This window comes from Mercenaria mercenaria, chromosome 3 (assembly GCF_021730395.1).
Source record: "Mercenaria mercenaria strain notata chromosome 3, MADL_Memer_1, whole genome shotgun sequence".
Lineage (NCBI taxonomy): Eukaryota > Metazoa > Mollusca > Bivalvia > Venerida > Veneridae > Mercenaria > Mercenaria mercenaria.
This window is the reverse complement of record NC_069363.1, coordinates 101,318,353-101,336,582: the sequence shown is the minus strand read 5'-3', so window position 1 is coordinate 101,336,582 and position 18,230 is coordinate 101,318,353. Positions and strand designations below refer to the sequence as shown.

At 36.1% G+C, this 18,230-nt stretch overlaps 1 protein-coding gene across 5 annotated transcripts; it reads right to left on the bottom strand.

Moving 5' to 3' along the window:
- Positions 1–978: 978 nt before the first annotated feature.
- LOC123523827 (UDP-glucose 4-epimerase-like) lies at positions 979–18,095 on the bottom strand. 5 transcript variants are annotated; one of them, XM_053539509.1, is made up of 11 exons: positions 17,915–18,085; positions 16,272–16,407; positions 15,856–15,953; positions 15,338–15,387; positions 15,002–15,065; positions 9,887–10,063; positions 6,752–6,932; positions 6,010–6,095; positions 5,292–5,369; positions 4,704–4,818; positions 979–2,919 (listed from the first exon to the last, which is right to left on the bottom strand). In XM_053539509.1, exons 2-11 carry the CDS (start codon positions 16,390–16,392, stop codon positions 2,771–2,773), a joined length of 1,119 nt encoding a protein of 372 aa, XP_053395484.1. In that variant the 5' UTR covers positions 16,393–16,407; positions 17,915–18,085; the 3' UTR covers positions 979–2,770. The 5 variants fall into 5 exon arrangements, with proteins under 5 accessions (XP_053395484.1, XP_053395483.1, XP_053395485.1 ...); XM_053539508.1 differs by lacking the exon at positions 15,002–15,065 and adding an exon at positions 11,613–11,676; XM_053539510.1 differs by lacking the exon at positions 15,002–15,065 and adding an exon at positions 10,532–10,595.
- Positions 18,096–18,230: the final 135 nt, after the last annotated feature.

Sequence of the window (18,230 nt, the reverse complement as noted above, 5' to 3'; positions counted from 1 at the left end):
ATGAGCTAAAAAGGCTTAAAAGTGCAAATTGTTATGTTTCAGCAATCATGTGATAAAGAGATTATTACAAGAGTGTCTTTCCACACAGAATCTATTAAACTTGATAAATAAAACACTCAGCAGAGAATAAACAATGTCTTCCTGTGTTTTACAACAGTTCATCATTCAGATGTTCGGATATATAACTTCTTCTGGATTTCAGTAATATTAAGGTCTAAATACATTTTAAACATGACTTTCTCTATTACATTTTGAACTAATAAGACTAACCTCACTCTTTACTTACCTACTTGTTCAATTTAAACCTCTAAAACTATTTTTAGATAAAGGAAAGGACACAACATGACATGCTAGATAAGTTTGTCTTGTGGCAAGATAAGCATTTAAACAACAACAACAACAACAAAATTTGCCTATAAGATGTGGCAGCCGCTTTGAGTTAAGAAATCCTAAATACACAAGTTGATAAAATACCCGCACAAGTCCACCTAAAAAAATAGGAGACATAAAAATAGTCTAAAAAATGTTGTTTTTGATTTTTTTTTATATTTACCGGTAACAAACATCCCTTTATCTCCAAACATTACAAAATATAACCCTTAATAATATTCATTATAAAAACGTTCATACCCCTGTTAATACGACCACTAAAATAAATGGAGGACGGACGTTTTGGCCACGGACGTTTTGGCCCGGACGTTTCGGCCTAGGATCTTTCAGCCTAGGATGTTTTGGCCAAGAAAATTTTTGAGGTAGGATGTTTTGGCCAAAAAAATATTATTTCCATAATATGCAAATTATGATCTGGACATTAATATGTTATCATATGTTACAGTATAATTGATCATTCTTTTAAAAAAATAATTGTGAATAAAATTTATTTTCATAACTCTTTTGGTTTGTTGTAAAATGGCAAATATTTTCAAAATACATATTGTATGTGTTTGTGTATGGGGAAAATATTCAGCAATTATTAACATATACAATGTGCATATGTTTATATGTATACATATAAAAAGATTATAAAAAATAAAAATAAAATAACATGAGTATGTTTTATTATCAGTTTAATTTGTTCACTTATACTATAACATTCTTTAGAATAATCTCCAGACCATATTTTGCACAATATGGAACCACAATTTTTTTTTGGCCAAAACGTCCTACCCCCAAAAAATGCCTGGCCAAAACATCCTAGGCCGAAAGATCCTAGGCCGAAACGTCCGGGCCAAAACGTCCGCTGGCCAAAACGTCCTACATTCTAAATAAATAATCAGTCAATGACTACAAGTTATTTTTCCCATAATGCAATCCCCAATAATAAATTTGTTTATATATTTCTTTAAACCCCTAGAGCTTTGAAACCAATCTTCTATTTAAGGAAATGCAGTCATTCTTAAACAGCCAGTAGATAAATTGTAACAACTTAAAACCCCAAAGAAAAATATATATATCACATTTAATTGATGATTCACTTATTTTGTAATAAGATTTTCCATTAATTTCTTTTCAATTATTCAATTAAGATAGTAATATCTTCTAAAGACCTCAAATTTAAATGGAAATAGAAAATTCTTAATTATTCAAAAATATATTAAATGTCTTAAAAGTTATCAGGAAAAAATCTATTGAATAGTGCTTGACTATTTTCAACTGTAAATTTCAACCATTTTTAAAACTTTTTTTTTTTCAAAATTTGCAAGTTTGCTTCAGTAACATCTAGAGTCCCATGAATTTTAGTTAATGAAAGTAAGTTTTATGCTCATGTTACACCATTTTGAATTCTAAGTAAGAAATATTTAATAAGTTTCATATGCCAGAATATAAAAATTAAAACAATTAATCTAACTGCAAAATTCAACAAGAGCTGTCAGAGGACAGCAACGCTCGACCATTCAACAAGCCTTGTCAATTAAATGAATACAAGACAAAAAGGGCATAATTTTGTAAAAATGCAAAACAGGGTTATGGAACCTGCACACACAGCTTCTCCGCAGTGGACAGGTGTGTGAAGTTTCAACCCATTCCCATTAGTGGGTACTGAGATACCAGCTTACATATAAGAATTTAACCAAAAACTGCTAAGTCGTAAAAGGGGCATAATTTTGAAAAATGCTAAGTAGAGTTACTGAACCTTTGCACTGCATGTCATATCATGACAATGAACAAGAGAGTGAAGTTTCAATCCTTTCCAATTACTGGATACTGAGATATCAGCTTACATACAAAAACTTAACCAAAAACTGCTAAGTCAAACAAGGGGCATAATTTTGTAAAAATGCAAAGTAGTGTTATGGGACCATCACAGTGCATGTTAGATCATGACAGTGAACAAGTGTGTGAAGTTTCAATCCATTCCAATTAGTGGATACTGAGATACCAGCTTACATACAAAACCTTAACCAAAAATTTCTAAGTCGAAAAAAAGGGCATAATTTTGTAAAAAAGCAAACTAGAGTGATGGAACCTGTGCAACGTAAGTCAGTTTATCACAGTGAATAAGTGTGTGAAGTTTCAATCCATTTCCACAAGTGGTTACTGAGATATTAGCTTACATACCAAACCTTAACCAAATCTGGATGCCAACGCCGACATGGACGCACGGGCGAGTCCAATAGCTCAACTATTCTATGAATAGTTGAGCTAAAAAGTGCCTCATACCCTGATGGGGCAGCCAGATATAATAAAATTTACATCTGTTTTGGGGTTTAAATAAAGAAAAAGATTAAAAAAATATATATAACAGACTATTAAAAAAGCCCTGCATGAATCATATGATATCTGTTGCAGATATATCTGTATTATTTACATGTCCATTTGTAATGTGTGTTGGTGTAGCAGATATATCTGTATTGTTTACATGCCCATTTGTAACCTGTTCTGGTTTTTCTGTTGTCATCCAATGCCACATATCCTCGCCTGTAAATGTAAACAAGAGTCAAAAGTTATTCAGTTAAGAGACCAGTCTTAAATCTCAGAGAGACCAGTCCAAAAGCCCAAAGTCTAAAATTTCATACAGACAAGTCTAAAACCTCACAGAGACCCGTCTAAAACCTCAAAGTCTATAATCTCATAGAGACCAGTCTATAACCTCACAGTCCAGTCTAAAACCTCAAAGTCTATAATCTCATAGAACCAGTCTATAATCTTTTAAACTTCAATGTCTATAATCTCATAGAACCAGTCTATAATCTCTTAGAACCAGTCTATTATCTCATAGAGATCAGTCTATAATCTCACAGACCAGTCTAAAACCTTAAAGTTTATAATCTCATAGAACCAGTCTATAATCTCATAGAGACCAGTCTACAATCTCAGAGACCAGTCTATAATCTCAAAGAGACCAGTTTATAATTCTAGAGACTAGTCCATAATCTCATAGAGACTAGTCTAAAACCTCAGTCTATAATCTCATAGAACCAGTCTATAATCTCATAGAGACCAGTCTATAATCTCAGCGTTCAGTAAAAAACCTCAAAGTCTATAATCTCATAGAGACCAGTCTATAATCTCATAGACCAGTCTAAAACCTCAAAGTGTAGAATCAAATAGAACCAATCTAAAGATCTTATACAGACCATCTAAAAATCTTAAACATTCTTGAAATTAACCTGGGACTAGCTGATTTCTAGAAATGGTCTTGAAACTTTATTTTGTAAGTATCAGGAGACCGTTTTACAGAAAATCTTAGGATAAGTAAAATCTTAAGATTTTTTTGTAAAATGGTACCTGGAATGTTTGGCTATTTTTATCTTGACAACCAGTAATTTCTACAAGAGATAACAGTAAACTGATGTATGCTCCTCGAATATATCCTAGAAACAGGAGGTGCACATATATCTGCATACTGGAAATGAATGAATAACCAAACAACAATGAAAGGGGATATAGAAGTTGGCAACTAATGCTGATAAGTAATGGTTTTACACATTTCTTAATATCTATCATTTTATCAAGGCTCAATCAAACCGAGTCTGCTATTATTTGACTTTAGTTCTACCGTTTTGCTATTTGAAAAAAAAAAACGATATATCAAATAAAACTAGTCTAAGAGCTGCTTTTGAGAAAAGCACATGTCTCCCACAACTGCCTAATCATCTGAATAGTAGTATATGAGTCAACCATGCACCAAGACCTCAACTGCTTTATCAGACTTTCAGTGCTTTGATTATCAAACACAAGTTTCAAGGGCCATAATTCCGAAGTGCCTAGGCTGATTCGGCTAATTATCGAACTTGGCCTAGGACTGGCAATCACATTTTGTTGAAGTTTGGTGAAGATTGGATGAGAAATGTTTGACTTAAAGAGTGCAGACAAGATTTGTGACAGACAGGCAGACACAAACACACAGACACACACACAGACAGGAGTAAATCAATGTCTCCCATACCACTGTGATGTGGTAGACATAATGACATCACTAAAAGAAATTATTTATAAGGAAGTGCATTAAATGGGGGATGGGATGCGTTTCTACTTGGGTATTTTATAGAACATATCACCCTCGCTATACATATTATCAACACTGGTTCAAGTGGTCAAATATTCATGATAAATGGCCAAATTGTTGAACCTAAAATTGTGAGTATTTATTTACAGGAAGATGAGTTTCTGAATATATGTATATCAAAAATTAGTCCCTTGCTAAAATTTCTTATTTTAAAGTAAATGCCTTCGTGCACAACTTTGAAGTAATAACTTACACATTTGTTTTAGGGTTCTATCAGTTTTCCATCTGAGTTCCCGAAATGCTTTAGAGCTATCAGCTGAACATACCGCTATCTCCCCTGGCTTTCTATCACAGAATTCTACCACAATCTGTGTAAAATATGCTAGTATTGCATGTATCAACAGAATTTTCAATAGTTTTTGCTAAAAAAAGCTTCAGTCTTTGATTAAATTATTGACATTTACAGATCTTAATCACTGATCTTCAAGGTAAACAAAATACTACATACAAATGTAAAGTTACTTTCATGCTTTTGGTTTATTGGCAATTGTTATCCGTGTTTATTACATGTTTTTCAATCAATTATTAAATATAATTTAGAGTAAAATATTAAATATATGAAACTATAAAATGGATAAATTTAGTATAAACATTAAATAAAATTTGTCTGTTTTACATGTAACACGTGTAAGATCAAAATATCTTACACTCATGAATACCATATCTAACATTTTCACTCATGGCTATGCCACTATAAGTAATATTGCATATGGTGTTCAATCATGAAAAATATTTCAATCTTAGTTTAAAACAAAGAAAGGTGAAATTGTCTATACTTTACTTTTTTCCCTGAGATCTGTTCAAACATTTTGACCATATCAAGAATAGAGTAAGTTTTTTCTGCACCCAGATTATAAACCTGAAAAATGAAAATGAACATGCCTGGAATCAAAATAATAAATGTCATTGATAAATTTCATGTGTTTAAAGCATTTGTTTTTGCCCTTCTTTCTTAAAAAAACATGGCTTACTCATCTCTGCAGATCTTGTCATTGTGTCAGTCTATGAAATTAACCCGTACCCTGCTAAATTTCTATACATTAAAAGAACTTGTCCATCTCTTAATCTGGACAGTACCATTAACTATTAAAAGGGGTTCATACTAAAAATATACTGACTGAAAAGCGAACAGTGCAGATCATGATCAGACTGCACAGATGTGTAGGCTGATCATGATCTGCACTGGGCGCAAAGGCAGAATTAGACGTGTCCAGCATGATAAGGGTTAATTCCAACCAGCAGATAAAATTCCCATTACATTTTTGTTCAAGCCTGCTTTATTTCACTGCTTTGGCCGAAGCCTCGAAATCTTATGACAACAATACAACTGATTACACCAAAGATTTAGGAAGTAAAACTCTTCTGAAATCATCATCAAAACAAACTGAAATCTCCCTAAATCTCATGACAACAATATGATATCTCCTTTATCAATGTACAAAAAAATGAATTCTACAATGTCTTTTTTTTTTTGAAATGTCATATCTTATTCAACTCACTCTATAAGTTCCGTTTTGATGACTAGTTTTTAATGCTGCTATATGACCTTTAGCTAAATCTACAACATGCGTGTACCCCTTCATGGCTGAAATAAGAACAAAAAATACATTTTCATATTTGCAAATATTTGTCTGTGTACTAGAAACATATACATTCAGTGGGATAGGAATGATTAGATTTTTACAAACTCTAAGACCCAAAGAAAGTGTTTAAGAAATAAATTTATTACATATTTTTTTTAGGAGTGGTTTATGTAATGAATTCAACCATAAACCTGGTAAATACTGGATAGCAACATAAAGAATGATACTATCTAAAAAGTATGCTGCCAAAAAAATGTACATATACATATACATGTATATATATACTTGAAAATTGATAAAACTGTATTAGGTGCCATCATGTTTTTCAACACAGCTGGAAGAAACTGTTTGTGGATGTTATCCTGCTGTTTCAAAAGTAGCATTTTGACAACTCTTTCTGTATAGTTACATATTTAGATGAAGATTTGAGGTGCAATATCGGAGGCCCAATGGCACACTGGTAGACCCATCAGCCTTCAAAACAGCTATTTAAAACGTCTGTCACACATAAAAGAATTCATACCCAAGCTCCAAGCTTTTCAAGCTCAAGCCCACAATATGCAAAGTCAGCAACCTTAACCAACTGGCAACAGAGGCACCCCAAAATAATTATTTGTAAAAATATAGTGACAGAATCCTCCTCTACAGTTCAGAATACCTGTGCCATCTGGTGTATCATAGTCCTTTCCAAATATGGTCAATTTCTTCATCTTGCCCTCAGCAACATGACAAATACATGGCATTAAGTTTCTCGGCTTCTCTGATTGGTCTTCTCCTAGAATACCTGAGCTGTGAGCACCACTAGGATTGAAATAGCGTAATACTGTCACATTCCATCTCTGTAATAATTGTATTTTGTTAAACAAACCTTTGGTATAATCTTATAGTCGCTTTCTGTACAGAACAAATCTATGTTTTGAAACAGTAAAATGCATTGCAATGCCTTTAAATCTTGACCAAATACCACATTAAAACTGTGTATTAGCATGATAAAGGACCAGTTTTCTTGTATCATTTTTACATTTCAGACCCCGGACCTCTGGAGTGACAGTCAAGCCTGTTAACCACTAGACCACCAGCCCACTAAAGATTTAAAAACTTGTCAACATGTAAAGAATTCAAAACCCTTTGGAACAAGGCAGTCTGAAAGACAGCTAAATCACCCGCCACTGCTATGGATAGTGAAAGGGTAAAACCTTTGATTTTAGCTGTGACCTTGACCTTGAACTGACACGGCTGACTCATGAATTCTGCACGTCTTGATGAGGTGATCATTTGACCAAAGTTTCATGAAAATCCTTCAAGGGGTTTAGGAGATACAGAGCTGAAACCTTTGACCTTCAGTTGTGACCTTGACCTTGAGTTGACATGGCTGACTCATGAGTTCTTGATGAGGTGATCATTTGACAAAAGTTTGATGAAAATCCTTCAAGGGGTTCAAGAGATACAGAGTGGACACCAAATGGAAGGCTCAAACCTTCGACCCTTAGTTGTGACCTTGACCTTGAGCTGGCATGACTGACTCATAGGTTCTGCACATCGTCTTGATGAGGTGATCATTTGACCCAAGTTTTATAAAATTCCTTCAAGGGGTTTAAGAGATATAGAGCGGACACAAAATGGAAGGCTCAAACCTTTGACCTTGAGTTGTGACCTTGACCTTGAGCCGGCATGGCTGACTCATGGGTTCTGCACATCATCTTGATGAGGTGATCATTTGACCCAAGTTTTATAAAATTCCTTCAAGGGGTTTAGGAGATATAGAGCGGACACAAAATGGCAGGCTCAAACCTTTGACCTTGAGTTGTGACCTTGACCTTGAACCGACAAGGCTGACTCATGAGTTCTGCACATCGTCTTGATGAGGTGATCATTTGACCCAAGTTTAATGAAAATCCTTCAAGGGGTTTAGGAGATATGGACCGGACATGAATTTGTTACGACGGAAGGACGGACGGACGGAAGCAGACCATTTCTATAATCCCTCCGCCACGGCGGGGGATTAACAAATGGAGAGGGCTTCTGTTTGTTTATCCACTATAGTTATATGGCAGCTTTTGTCTGAAGATTGCAAGAACAATTCCCAGCATTAGTTCAAGAACAGTTAGGCATACAAGTAGAACTTCGAAACACACATAGGCTGAATGCTTTTAACCCTAGCAAAGTGAGTGCCAACAGAAGTTTGAGGCAAGTGATTCCAAGTCAGCAATCTGAATGACTTTTCCAATAAATCCAGTGTAAGTGTATGAATTGCATCTTGTGTCTTTGGTCAAATCAACATAGAAGTTCATTCCCAACAAAGGCTCAACTTTAGCACTACTGAACTGGTTATTTTGTAAGCTTCTTTCACTGGCTGTAAATGGGAATATCCAGTTGGAGGGTGACTGTTTATGTGGTAATGAGGCTCTGCCAAGTTACAACATAAACAGTTACCAAAGAGGCAGACTTTTTAATTTACACCTACGACCATCGATAGAATCTTTTCCTTGCATGCCATATTCAACAAATAATTTTAAAAAGAAAATCAAACAAATGACTTTCTAATCACACTTTTTCCTTACAGTGGCACAACTGAACAAAGAATGGGAAATTTATGTCTCTAATCAGAAAGTACATGATAACCTTACAAAGGCAAGAGTTTTGGTTTTGTTTTATCATCTGCTTTGAAATGATGAATTTTTGTAAAATAAAGTCTATTGAACCAAGACATTTACTGTAAAGAACAAAGAAGAACTATAAAGTAGTTGATTTTTATCTAGTTTTACATAAAACAAGGAATCTGTAAAACTGAATGATGCTCCCCGACACAAGTGCTTGTCCCAATATGGGGAACAACGTTTTAGAAACCAAAAAGGAAAATGGCCTCTATCATTTTGTGAAGTTTCAATGAAATGCCATTTAGTTTAATACTTTTCAAGTAATGCTCCGGACTAGCCTTATTTTGTATAATAAAGGGAGATAATTCAAAATCTAGGTAAAGTAGAGTTATGGTTCTTTGACAATGCACTTCCCCTCAATGGCCTCTATCATTTTGTGAAGTTTCAATGAAATGCCATTAATACTTTTCAAGTTATGCTATGAAGAAGCATTATTTTGTATAATAAAGGGAGATAATTCAAAAACTAGGCAAAGTAGACTTATGATTCTTTTTCAAGTAATGCTCCGGACAAGTCTTATTTTGTATAATAAAGGGAGATAATTCAAAATCTGGGTTAGACAGAGTTATGATTCTTTGACACTGCACTTTTTCTCCATGGCCTCTATGATTATGTAATGTTTTAATCAAATGCCATTAATACTTTTCAAGAATACTCCAGACAAAAGTGTGACAGACAGACGGAAAGACAGATAAAGCGGCAACTATATGCTCGCCCTTAAATATTTAGTCATCTTACACTCCCGGTTGTAAAATGGAGTTTTCCAGCACCTGTGCAAACATCAGAAACTCCTTTCAGGAATGCAAGAAAATGCTTCCTCTACCAGGCTAGTGATGTGCAGCGAAAGGTCTGAGGATAGGAAAGCTTTTAAACTATAGTTGAACTCACCTTATCAGCCATCTGTATTTAGAAGCCACTTGTCATAAGCAATCCCGTAACTTTTCAAATGGAAATTTTGTTTTTATTTTAACTTTTCTTAAGCAGCCATCTACCTTAAGCAGCCACATTTTGTCACTCTCTCTTGTCTGGCTACTTAATATAGGTTTGTAGAAAAAGATTAACTAGAATTTCAAGCATTATTTTCAAGCAGACACTGCTAAGCATTATTAATTGTAATGAAGATACTGCATGCATACCACATCTGATATTGTTAAATCATGCAGAATATTCTCCACCATGTGTTTGGTTCTACCATATGGATTGGTACAACTCCCTGTCGGGTGCTTCTCGTCTAGAGGAAGATATTGAGGTACACCATACACCTTCGATGAACTTGAAAATATAATGTTGTGTACACCATGTTCATCCATCACCTAGATTTATATAAAAATAACCAAAGTTATCATTAATACAAAAAAGACACAGTTTGTTTTTGATGAAGATTATTATGGCATTTCTGTCTCATCTTCTAAACATTTCTGGCATTTCTATTAATCAAGAGATGTCACATGCTGATCTGATGTTTTAGTTGTAACAAGATAAAACTGTTATATATTGAGTTGGATACCAGTTAAACACTCTTTCCAACAATATAAATAATTTATATAAACAACAGTTCTCTGCAAGTATCAGCAGACAAGGTAAAAAAATGAATCAAAAGTGAAAGATAAATGGTAAATGAGGTCTATAAAATTCTCACAGAGACCTTTACTTGGCCTGATTACGGAACTCAGGAATTCTCATATTTATACTTTGATGCTACACTTCTGAGCTCACAACAAAGACATTGCGTCATTTGTGGCAGAACTGTCTGGGATGATGCAGTCATATAAAATACAAACCTCTAGAAGATTGATGGTTCCTATCACATTTACATTGTAGTAGATCAATGGATTTCCCTGAGACCTACTTCTAGAAGGTTGATGGTTCCTATCACAATTACATTGTAGTAGATCAATGGATTTCCTGTGACCTACCTCTAGGAGTTGACGGTTCCTATCACATTTACATGTAGTAGATCAATGGATTTCCTGAGACCTACCACTAGGAAGGTTGACGTTTCCCTATCAACATTACATTGTAGTAGATCAATGGATTTCCCATAGACCTACTCTAGAGGTTGACGGTCCTATAATCCATTTACATTGTGTAGATCAATGATTCCCCTGAGACCTACTTCTAAAGTTGAAGTTCCTATCACAATTTACATTGTAGTAGATCAATGGAATTCCCTAAGACTTACCTCTAGAAGGTTGACAGTTCCTATCACATTTACATTGTAGTAGATCAATGGATTTCCCCGAGACCTACCTCTAGAAGGTTGACAATTCCTATCACATTTACATTGTAGTAGATCAATGGAATTTCCCGAGACCTACCTCTAGAAGGTTGACGGTTCCTATCGCATTTACATTGTAGTAGATCAATGGAATTCCCCGAGACCTACCTCTAGAAGATTGACGGTTCCTATCACATTTGAATTGTAGTAGATCAATGGATTTCCCCGAGACCTACCTCTAGAAGATTGACGGTTCCTATCACATTTGAATTGTAGTAGATCAATGGATTTCCCCGAGACCTACCTCTAGAAGATTGATGGTTCCTATCACATTTACATTGTAGTAGATCAATGGATTTCCCCGAGACCTACCTCTAGAAGATTGATGGTTCCTATCACATTTACATTGTAGTAGATCAATGGATTTCCCCGAGACCTACCTCTAGAAGATTGATGGTTCCTATCACATTTACATTGTAGTAGATCAATGGATTTCCGTGAGACCTACCTCTAGAAGATTGATGGTTCCTATCACATTTACATTGTAGTAGATCAATGGATTTCCGTGAGACCTACCTCTAGAAGATTGATGGTTCCTATCACATTTACATTGTAGTAGATCAATGGATTTCCCTTAGACCTACCTCTAGAAGGTTGACGGTTCCTATCACATTTACATTGTAGTAGATCAATGGATTTCCCTGAGACCTACCTCCAGAAGGTGGAAGGTTCCTATCACATTTACATTGTAGTAGATCAATGGATTTCCCCGAGACCTACCTCCAGAAGATTGATGGTTCCTATAAAATTTACATTGTAGTAGATCAATGGATTTCCCCGAGACCTACCTCCAGAAGATTGATGGTTGCTATCACATTTACATTGTAGTAGATCAATGGATTTCCCCGAGACCTACCTCCAGAAGGCTGATGGTTCCTATCACATTTACATTGTAGTAGATCAATGGATTTCCCCGAGACCTACCTCTAGAAGGCTGATGGTTCCTATCACATTTACATTGTAGTAGATCAATGGATTTCCCCGAGACCTACCTCTAGAAGGCTGATGGTTGCTATCACATTTACATTGTAGTAGATCAATGGATTTCCCCGAGACCTACCTCTAGAAGATTGATGGTTCCTATCACATTTACATTGTAGTAGATCAATGGATTTCCCCGAGACCTACCTCTAGAAGGTTGACAATTCCTATCACATTTACATTGTAGTACATCAATGGATTTCCCCGAGACCTACCTCTAGAAGGTTGACGGTTCCTATCACATTTACATTGTAGTAGATCAATGGAATTCCCCGAGACCTACCTCTAGAAGGTTGACGGTTCCTATCACATTTACATTGTAGTAGATCAATGGAATTCCCCGAGACCTACCTCTAGAAGGTTGACGGTTCCTATCACATTTACATTGTAGTAGATCAATGGAATTCCCCGAGACCTACCTCTAGAAGGTTGACGGTTCCTATCACATTTACATTGTAGTAGATCAATGGAATTCCCCGAGACCTACCTCTAGAAGGTTGACGGTTCCTATCACATTTACATTGTAGTAGATCAATGGATTTCCCTGAGACCTACCTCTAGAAGGTTGACGGTTCCTATCACATTTACATTGTAGTAGATCAATGGATTTCCCTGAGACCTACCTCTAGAAGGTTGACGGTTCCTATCACATTTACATTGTAGTAGATCAATGGATTTCCCCGAGACCTACCTCTAGAAGGTGGACGGTTCCTATCACATTTACATTGTAGTAGATCAATGGATTCCCCGAGACCTACCTCTAGAAGGTGACGGTTCCTATCACATTTACATTGTAGTAGATCAATGGATTTCCCCGAGACCTACCTCTAGAAGGTTGACGGTTCCTATCACATTTACATTGTAGTAGATCAATGGATTTCCCCGAGACCTACCTCTAGAAGGTGGACGGTTCCTATCACATTTACATTGTAGTAGATCAATGGATTTCCCCGAGACCTACCTCTAGAAGGTGGACGGTTCCTATCACATTTACATTGTAGTAGATCAATGGATTTCCCTGAGACCTACCTCCAGAAGGTGGACGGTTCCTATCACATTTACATTGTAGTAGATCAATGGATTTCCCCGAGACCTACCTCCAGAAGGTTGACGGTTCCTATCACATTTACATTGTAGTAGATCAATGGATTTCCCCGAGACCTACCTCTAGAAGATTGACGGTTCCTATCACATTTACATTGTAGTAGATCAATGGATTTCCCCGAGACCTACCTCTAGAAGGCTGATGGTTGCTATCACATTTACATTGTAATAGATCAATGGATTTCCCCGAGACCTACCTCTAGAAGGCTGATGGTTGCTATCACATTTACATTGTAGTAGATCAATGGATTTCCCCGAGACCTACCTCTAGAAGGTGGACGGTTCCTATCACATTTACATTGTAGTAGATCAATGGATTTCCCCGAGACCTACCTCTAGAAGGTGGACGGTTCCTATCACATTTACATTGTAGTAGATCAATGGATTTCCCCGAGACCTACCTCTAGAAGGTGGACGGTTCCTATCACATTTACATTGTAGTAGATCAATGGATTTCTCCGAGACCTACCTCTAGAAGGTTGACGGTTCCTATCACATTTACATTGTAGTAGATCAATGGAATTCCCCGAGACCTACCTCTAAAGGTTGACAATTCCTATCACATTTACATTGTAGTAGATCAATGGAATTCCCTGAGACCTACCTCTAGAAGGCTGACAATTCCTATCACATTTACATTGTAGTAGATCAATGGAATTCCCTGAGACCTACCTCTAGAAGGCTGATGGTTGCTATCACATTTACATTGTAGTAGATCAATGGATTTCCCCGAGACATACCTCTAGAAGGTTGATGGTGGCTATCACATTTACATTGTAGTAGATCAATGGATTTCCCCGAGACCTACCTCTAGAATGCTGATGGTTCCTATCACATTTACATTGTAGTAGATCAATGGATTTCTCCGAGACCTACCTCTAGAAGGCTGATGGTTCCTATCACATTTACATTGTAGTAGATCAATGGATATTCCCCGAGACCTACCTCTAGAAGGCTGATGTTCCTATCACATTTACATTGTAGTAGATCAATGGATTTCCCGAGACCTACCTCTAGAAGGCTGATGGTTCCTATCACATTTACATTGTAGTAGATCAATGGAATTCCCGAGACCTACCTCTAGAAGTGATGGTTGCTATCACATTTACATTGTAGTAGATCAATGGATTTCCCCGAGACCTACCTCTAGAAGATTGATGGTTGCTATCACATTTACATTGTAGTAGATCAATGGATTTCCCCGAGACCTACCTCTAGAAGATTGATGGTTGCTATCACATTTACATTGTAGTAGATCAATGGATTTCCCCGAGACCTACCTCTAGAAGGCTGATGGTTCCTATCACATTTACATGGTAGTTGATCAATGGATTTCCCCGAGACCTACCTCTAGAAGGCTGATGGTTCCTATCACATTTACACTGTAGTAGATCAATGGATTTCCCCGAGACCTACCTCTAGAAGGCTGATGGTTCCTATCACATTTACATTGTAGTAGATCAATGGATTTCCCCGAGACCTACCTCTAGAAGGCTGATGGTTCCTATCACATTTACATTGTAGTAGATCAATGGATTTCCCCGAGACCTACCTCTAGAAGGCTGATGGTTCCTATCACATTTACATTGTAGTAGATCAATGGATTTCCCCGAGACCTACCTCTAGAAGATTGATGGTTTCTATCACATTTACATTGTAGTAGATCAATGGATTTCCCCGAGACCTACCTCTAGAATGCTGATGGTTCCTATCACATTTACATTGTAGTAGATCAATGGATTTCCCTGAGACCTACCTCTAGAAGGCTGACAATTCCTATCACATTTACATTGTAGTAGTTCAATGGATTTCCCCGAGACCTCTAGAAGGCTGATGGTTCCTATCACATTTACATTGTAGTAGATCAATGGATTTCTCCGAGACCTACCTCTAGAAGGCTGATGGTTCCTATCACATTTACATTGTAGTAGATCAATGGATTTCCCTGAGACCTACCTCTAGAAGGTTTATGGTTCCTATAAAATTTACATTGTAGTAGATCAATGGATTTCCCCGAGACCTACCTCTAGAAGATTGATGGTTCCTATCACATTTACATTGTAGTAGATCAATGGATTTCCCCAAGACCTACCTCTAGAAGATTGATGGTTCCTATCACATTTACATTGTAGTAGATCAATGGATTTCCCCGAGACCTACCTCTAGAAGATTGATGGTTCCCATCACATTTACATTGTAGTAGATCAATGGATTTCCCTGAGACTCTCTTACAGCTTTTAGACCAGCTAAATGCAACACATGCTCAACTTGCACCTGAAATATAGCAACATCAGTCTCCATATCCATCAACGTTTAGTCTGAAACTTTGACTTAATCTTTACCCTGCTAAATTTCTAAAAAGGACAGGTCCAACATTCAATTTGGGCAGTACCGCTGATTATTCAAAGGAGTGTTCACTGAAAATTTACTGACTGAACATTGGACAGTGCAGACCATGATCAGCCTGTAGTTTCTATTTGTGGTCGGCCTACTTTGCTCTGGCTGGTAGCTTGACAAAATGCTCTATATTGAAAGCTAACATAAGTTTTCTTATCCAAAGTCTTTTTTACAACAGAAAGTTATAACTTGCAAGAGAAAGTAATTAGTGGCCAGAATTCTAAGAACACTGTTATGTTATTTAACAACCACAGAAATGTGAATCACTTTGAGGTTCATCAAAAATACCAAGTCAGGGTTGAATCTACTTAACTTTGTGCACAACCAATGTGTGAAAGAGCATACCTGATCAAAGACTTTGGCTATACTTGATTTGTCCAGCAAATCCACACTGAATGAGATCACCATATGCCCTGTTATCTGATATATCTTTTGTATAGCATCTGAAATCAAGGTGAAATTACAGTTACACCAATCTATGCTGGTAGATAGTGTGATACTTTTTGTTCAACACATTATTAGCATTATAATATGGATCTGCACATTCCATTTTTTATTGAAATTTGCATATTTGCACAAAAGACTAAAACGGAGACAACTACAGATTTTACTTTATATCTTTTCTTAGGTAATGATTAAACTTAGACTTACTGGAAAGTGCTCAAAGCCTATTGATTCTTAAGCAAGAAAAAAATGTTCTCTCTTGATGAAGTTCCATCTGTACATGTGTACTGACTATCAAACTGGAACTTAAGACTTACCTGTCAATGCACTAGGCCTGTTATCAATGGCAACAGGAGCGAATCCAGCTTCAATTAGTTCCACAAGTACATGTGTACCGACATATCCCGCTGCACCAGTTACCAAGACATGATGCGCCATTTAAAATTCACTCACCTGAAACAAGTAACTTTATATAAAAAATATGAATATTAACTTATACATTTAAAGCTTGCAGAGTGTCTGAGATAACAAATTTCTATATTAATAGGAATAACAATTTTCTTAATGTCATGTAAGTAACATAAAGAACATTAAATTTTTTTCTTCAAATATTATACTAAGTTTCAATACTGTAAAATAATTTAATTTCCATGGGCATGAAATTTCATGGTTTTGGTCAAAACAGCAATTTCGTGGGGATATGAAATTGTGGATTTCAACTTTTGAACACAAAATAAAGGGAATTTTACTTGTTCCTTTAGATTAATTTCGTAGATCGACTCAACCACGAAAATTGTCCCCCCACGAATATTAATGATTTCACAGTACATACAGTACTAGTTTTCAACAGCTTAATTTTAACAGTCTCTATTTCATACAACACAAGTTAATTCTATATATGCTATATCAGTTTTGAGACCAGCATAAGATGTTGTCATGGAACGACTGTTTGTAATTAAGTACTCTTCATCTGTTACCAATATAACTACCAAATTTGTTTTGAGAACTTGCAGTAAGTAAGGTCATTAATAAAGTCTGCAAGTCCAAGAGGGGCTTAAAAAGGACCTAGTCCTTACAACAGAGCCCAAAATCATCCTACAGGTATATAACATTACTAGTGGATTTCACTAGTCCAGATAAGTGCATGTTTTGGGACAGCGTGCAGACATCTTTTGTGGGATGACAACTATAAAATATTGGATCATAAAATAACCCATATCCCGATAAGCCAAATGAGTAAGGCTACTTCATCTTTACCAGCCATTTACCCTGTATAGAATGTCATTGCTCCCAAAATTCTGGACAAATCTGGTGGAAGCTGATAAGATAAGACAAAGAGCTATAAAAATAAATAGATCGGCAACTTGAAAGGCATAGGGAGCAAATCTCACCAAAGAAACGTGACAACTGAATGAGATCTCGTTTACCGGAAGTGACGCGTTCTCCACGCGTCATTTTGTATCCGAAAGCAATTATTCATGGGTAAATTAATTATTACCGTATGACCACGCTTCTTTTGATGGTAAGAAACGTGTACTTTGTGTCTTAAGACTATTTCAAATTAAACTTATGTTGTTTTAGAAGCTAAGCTTTATTTAAATGTAGTTTTAAAGGTAAAAATTGTAACTCTATGCTCGCCGATGTTTGTTGTTACTAAGTTAACACCGATTCACGCTCTGACACGAGATCACGCGAGATTACAGCCAGTTGCCATTCTGTGTATTTTATACTTCTTTGGATAAGATAAATTTTATTTTGAGTTGTTGCACAAGCAACAATACATAAGCACTCTAGGTGCTTTTGAACCGACTATAAGCTGAAAAAAATCAATGGAAAAAATGGAAAAAGGTCAGTGTGACTGACCATGTCTGAAATAATAACACAAGTGACATGTGAACCATTACAGTTTACACTGTTATGTACAGTAGTCTGAGTAGAAAACACCAAGGTGTAACCTCACCACTGTCCCTTAAACAATGTTTTTAAACGAAAGTCTGTTCCCTCTGTCAGGTGGAAGTATTGCAGAAAAGCCTGTTATGATCCTTGTTCGTCAGAAATGTAAATACAGTCTTACTTTGCTGTTTTATTGAGAAAATGACAGCTTGACAGATGTGGGACCAGGAACAAATTGCATGTACTTGATTACAATCAACTTTTTCTACACCAATTAGATTGTTTATGTGCAAATCATAATTATTATTGTCGCTGAGCGTTTGTTTATTCTGTTTCTATTTTAATTATCTTCAAAATTCACCATTTAAAAATACAGATATCAT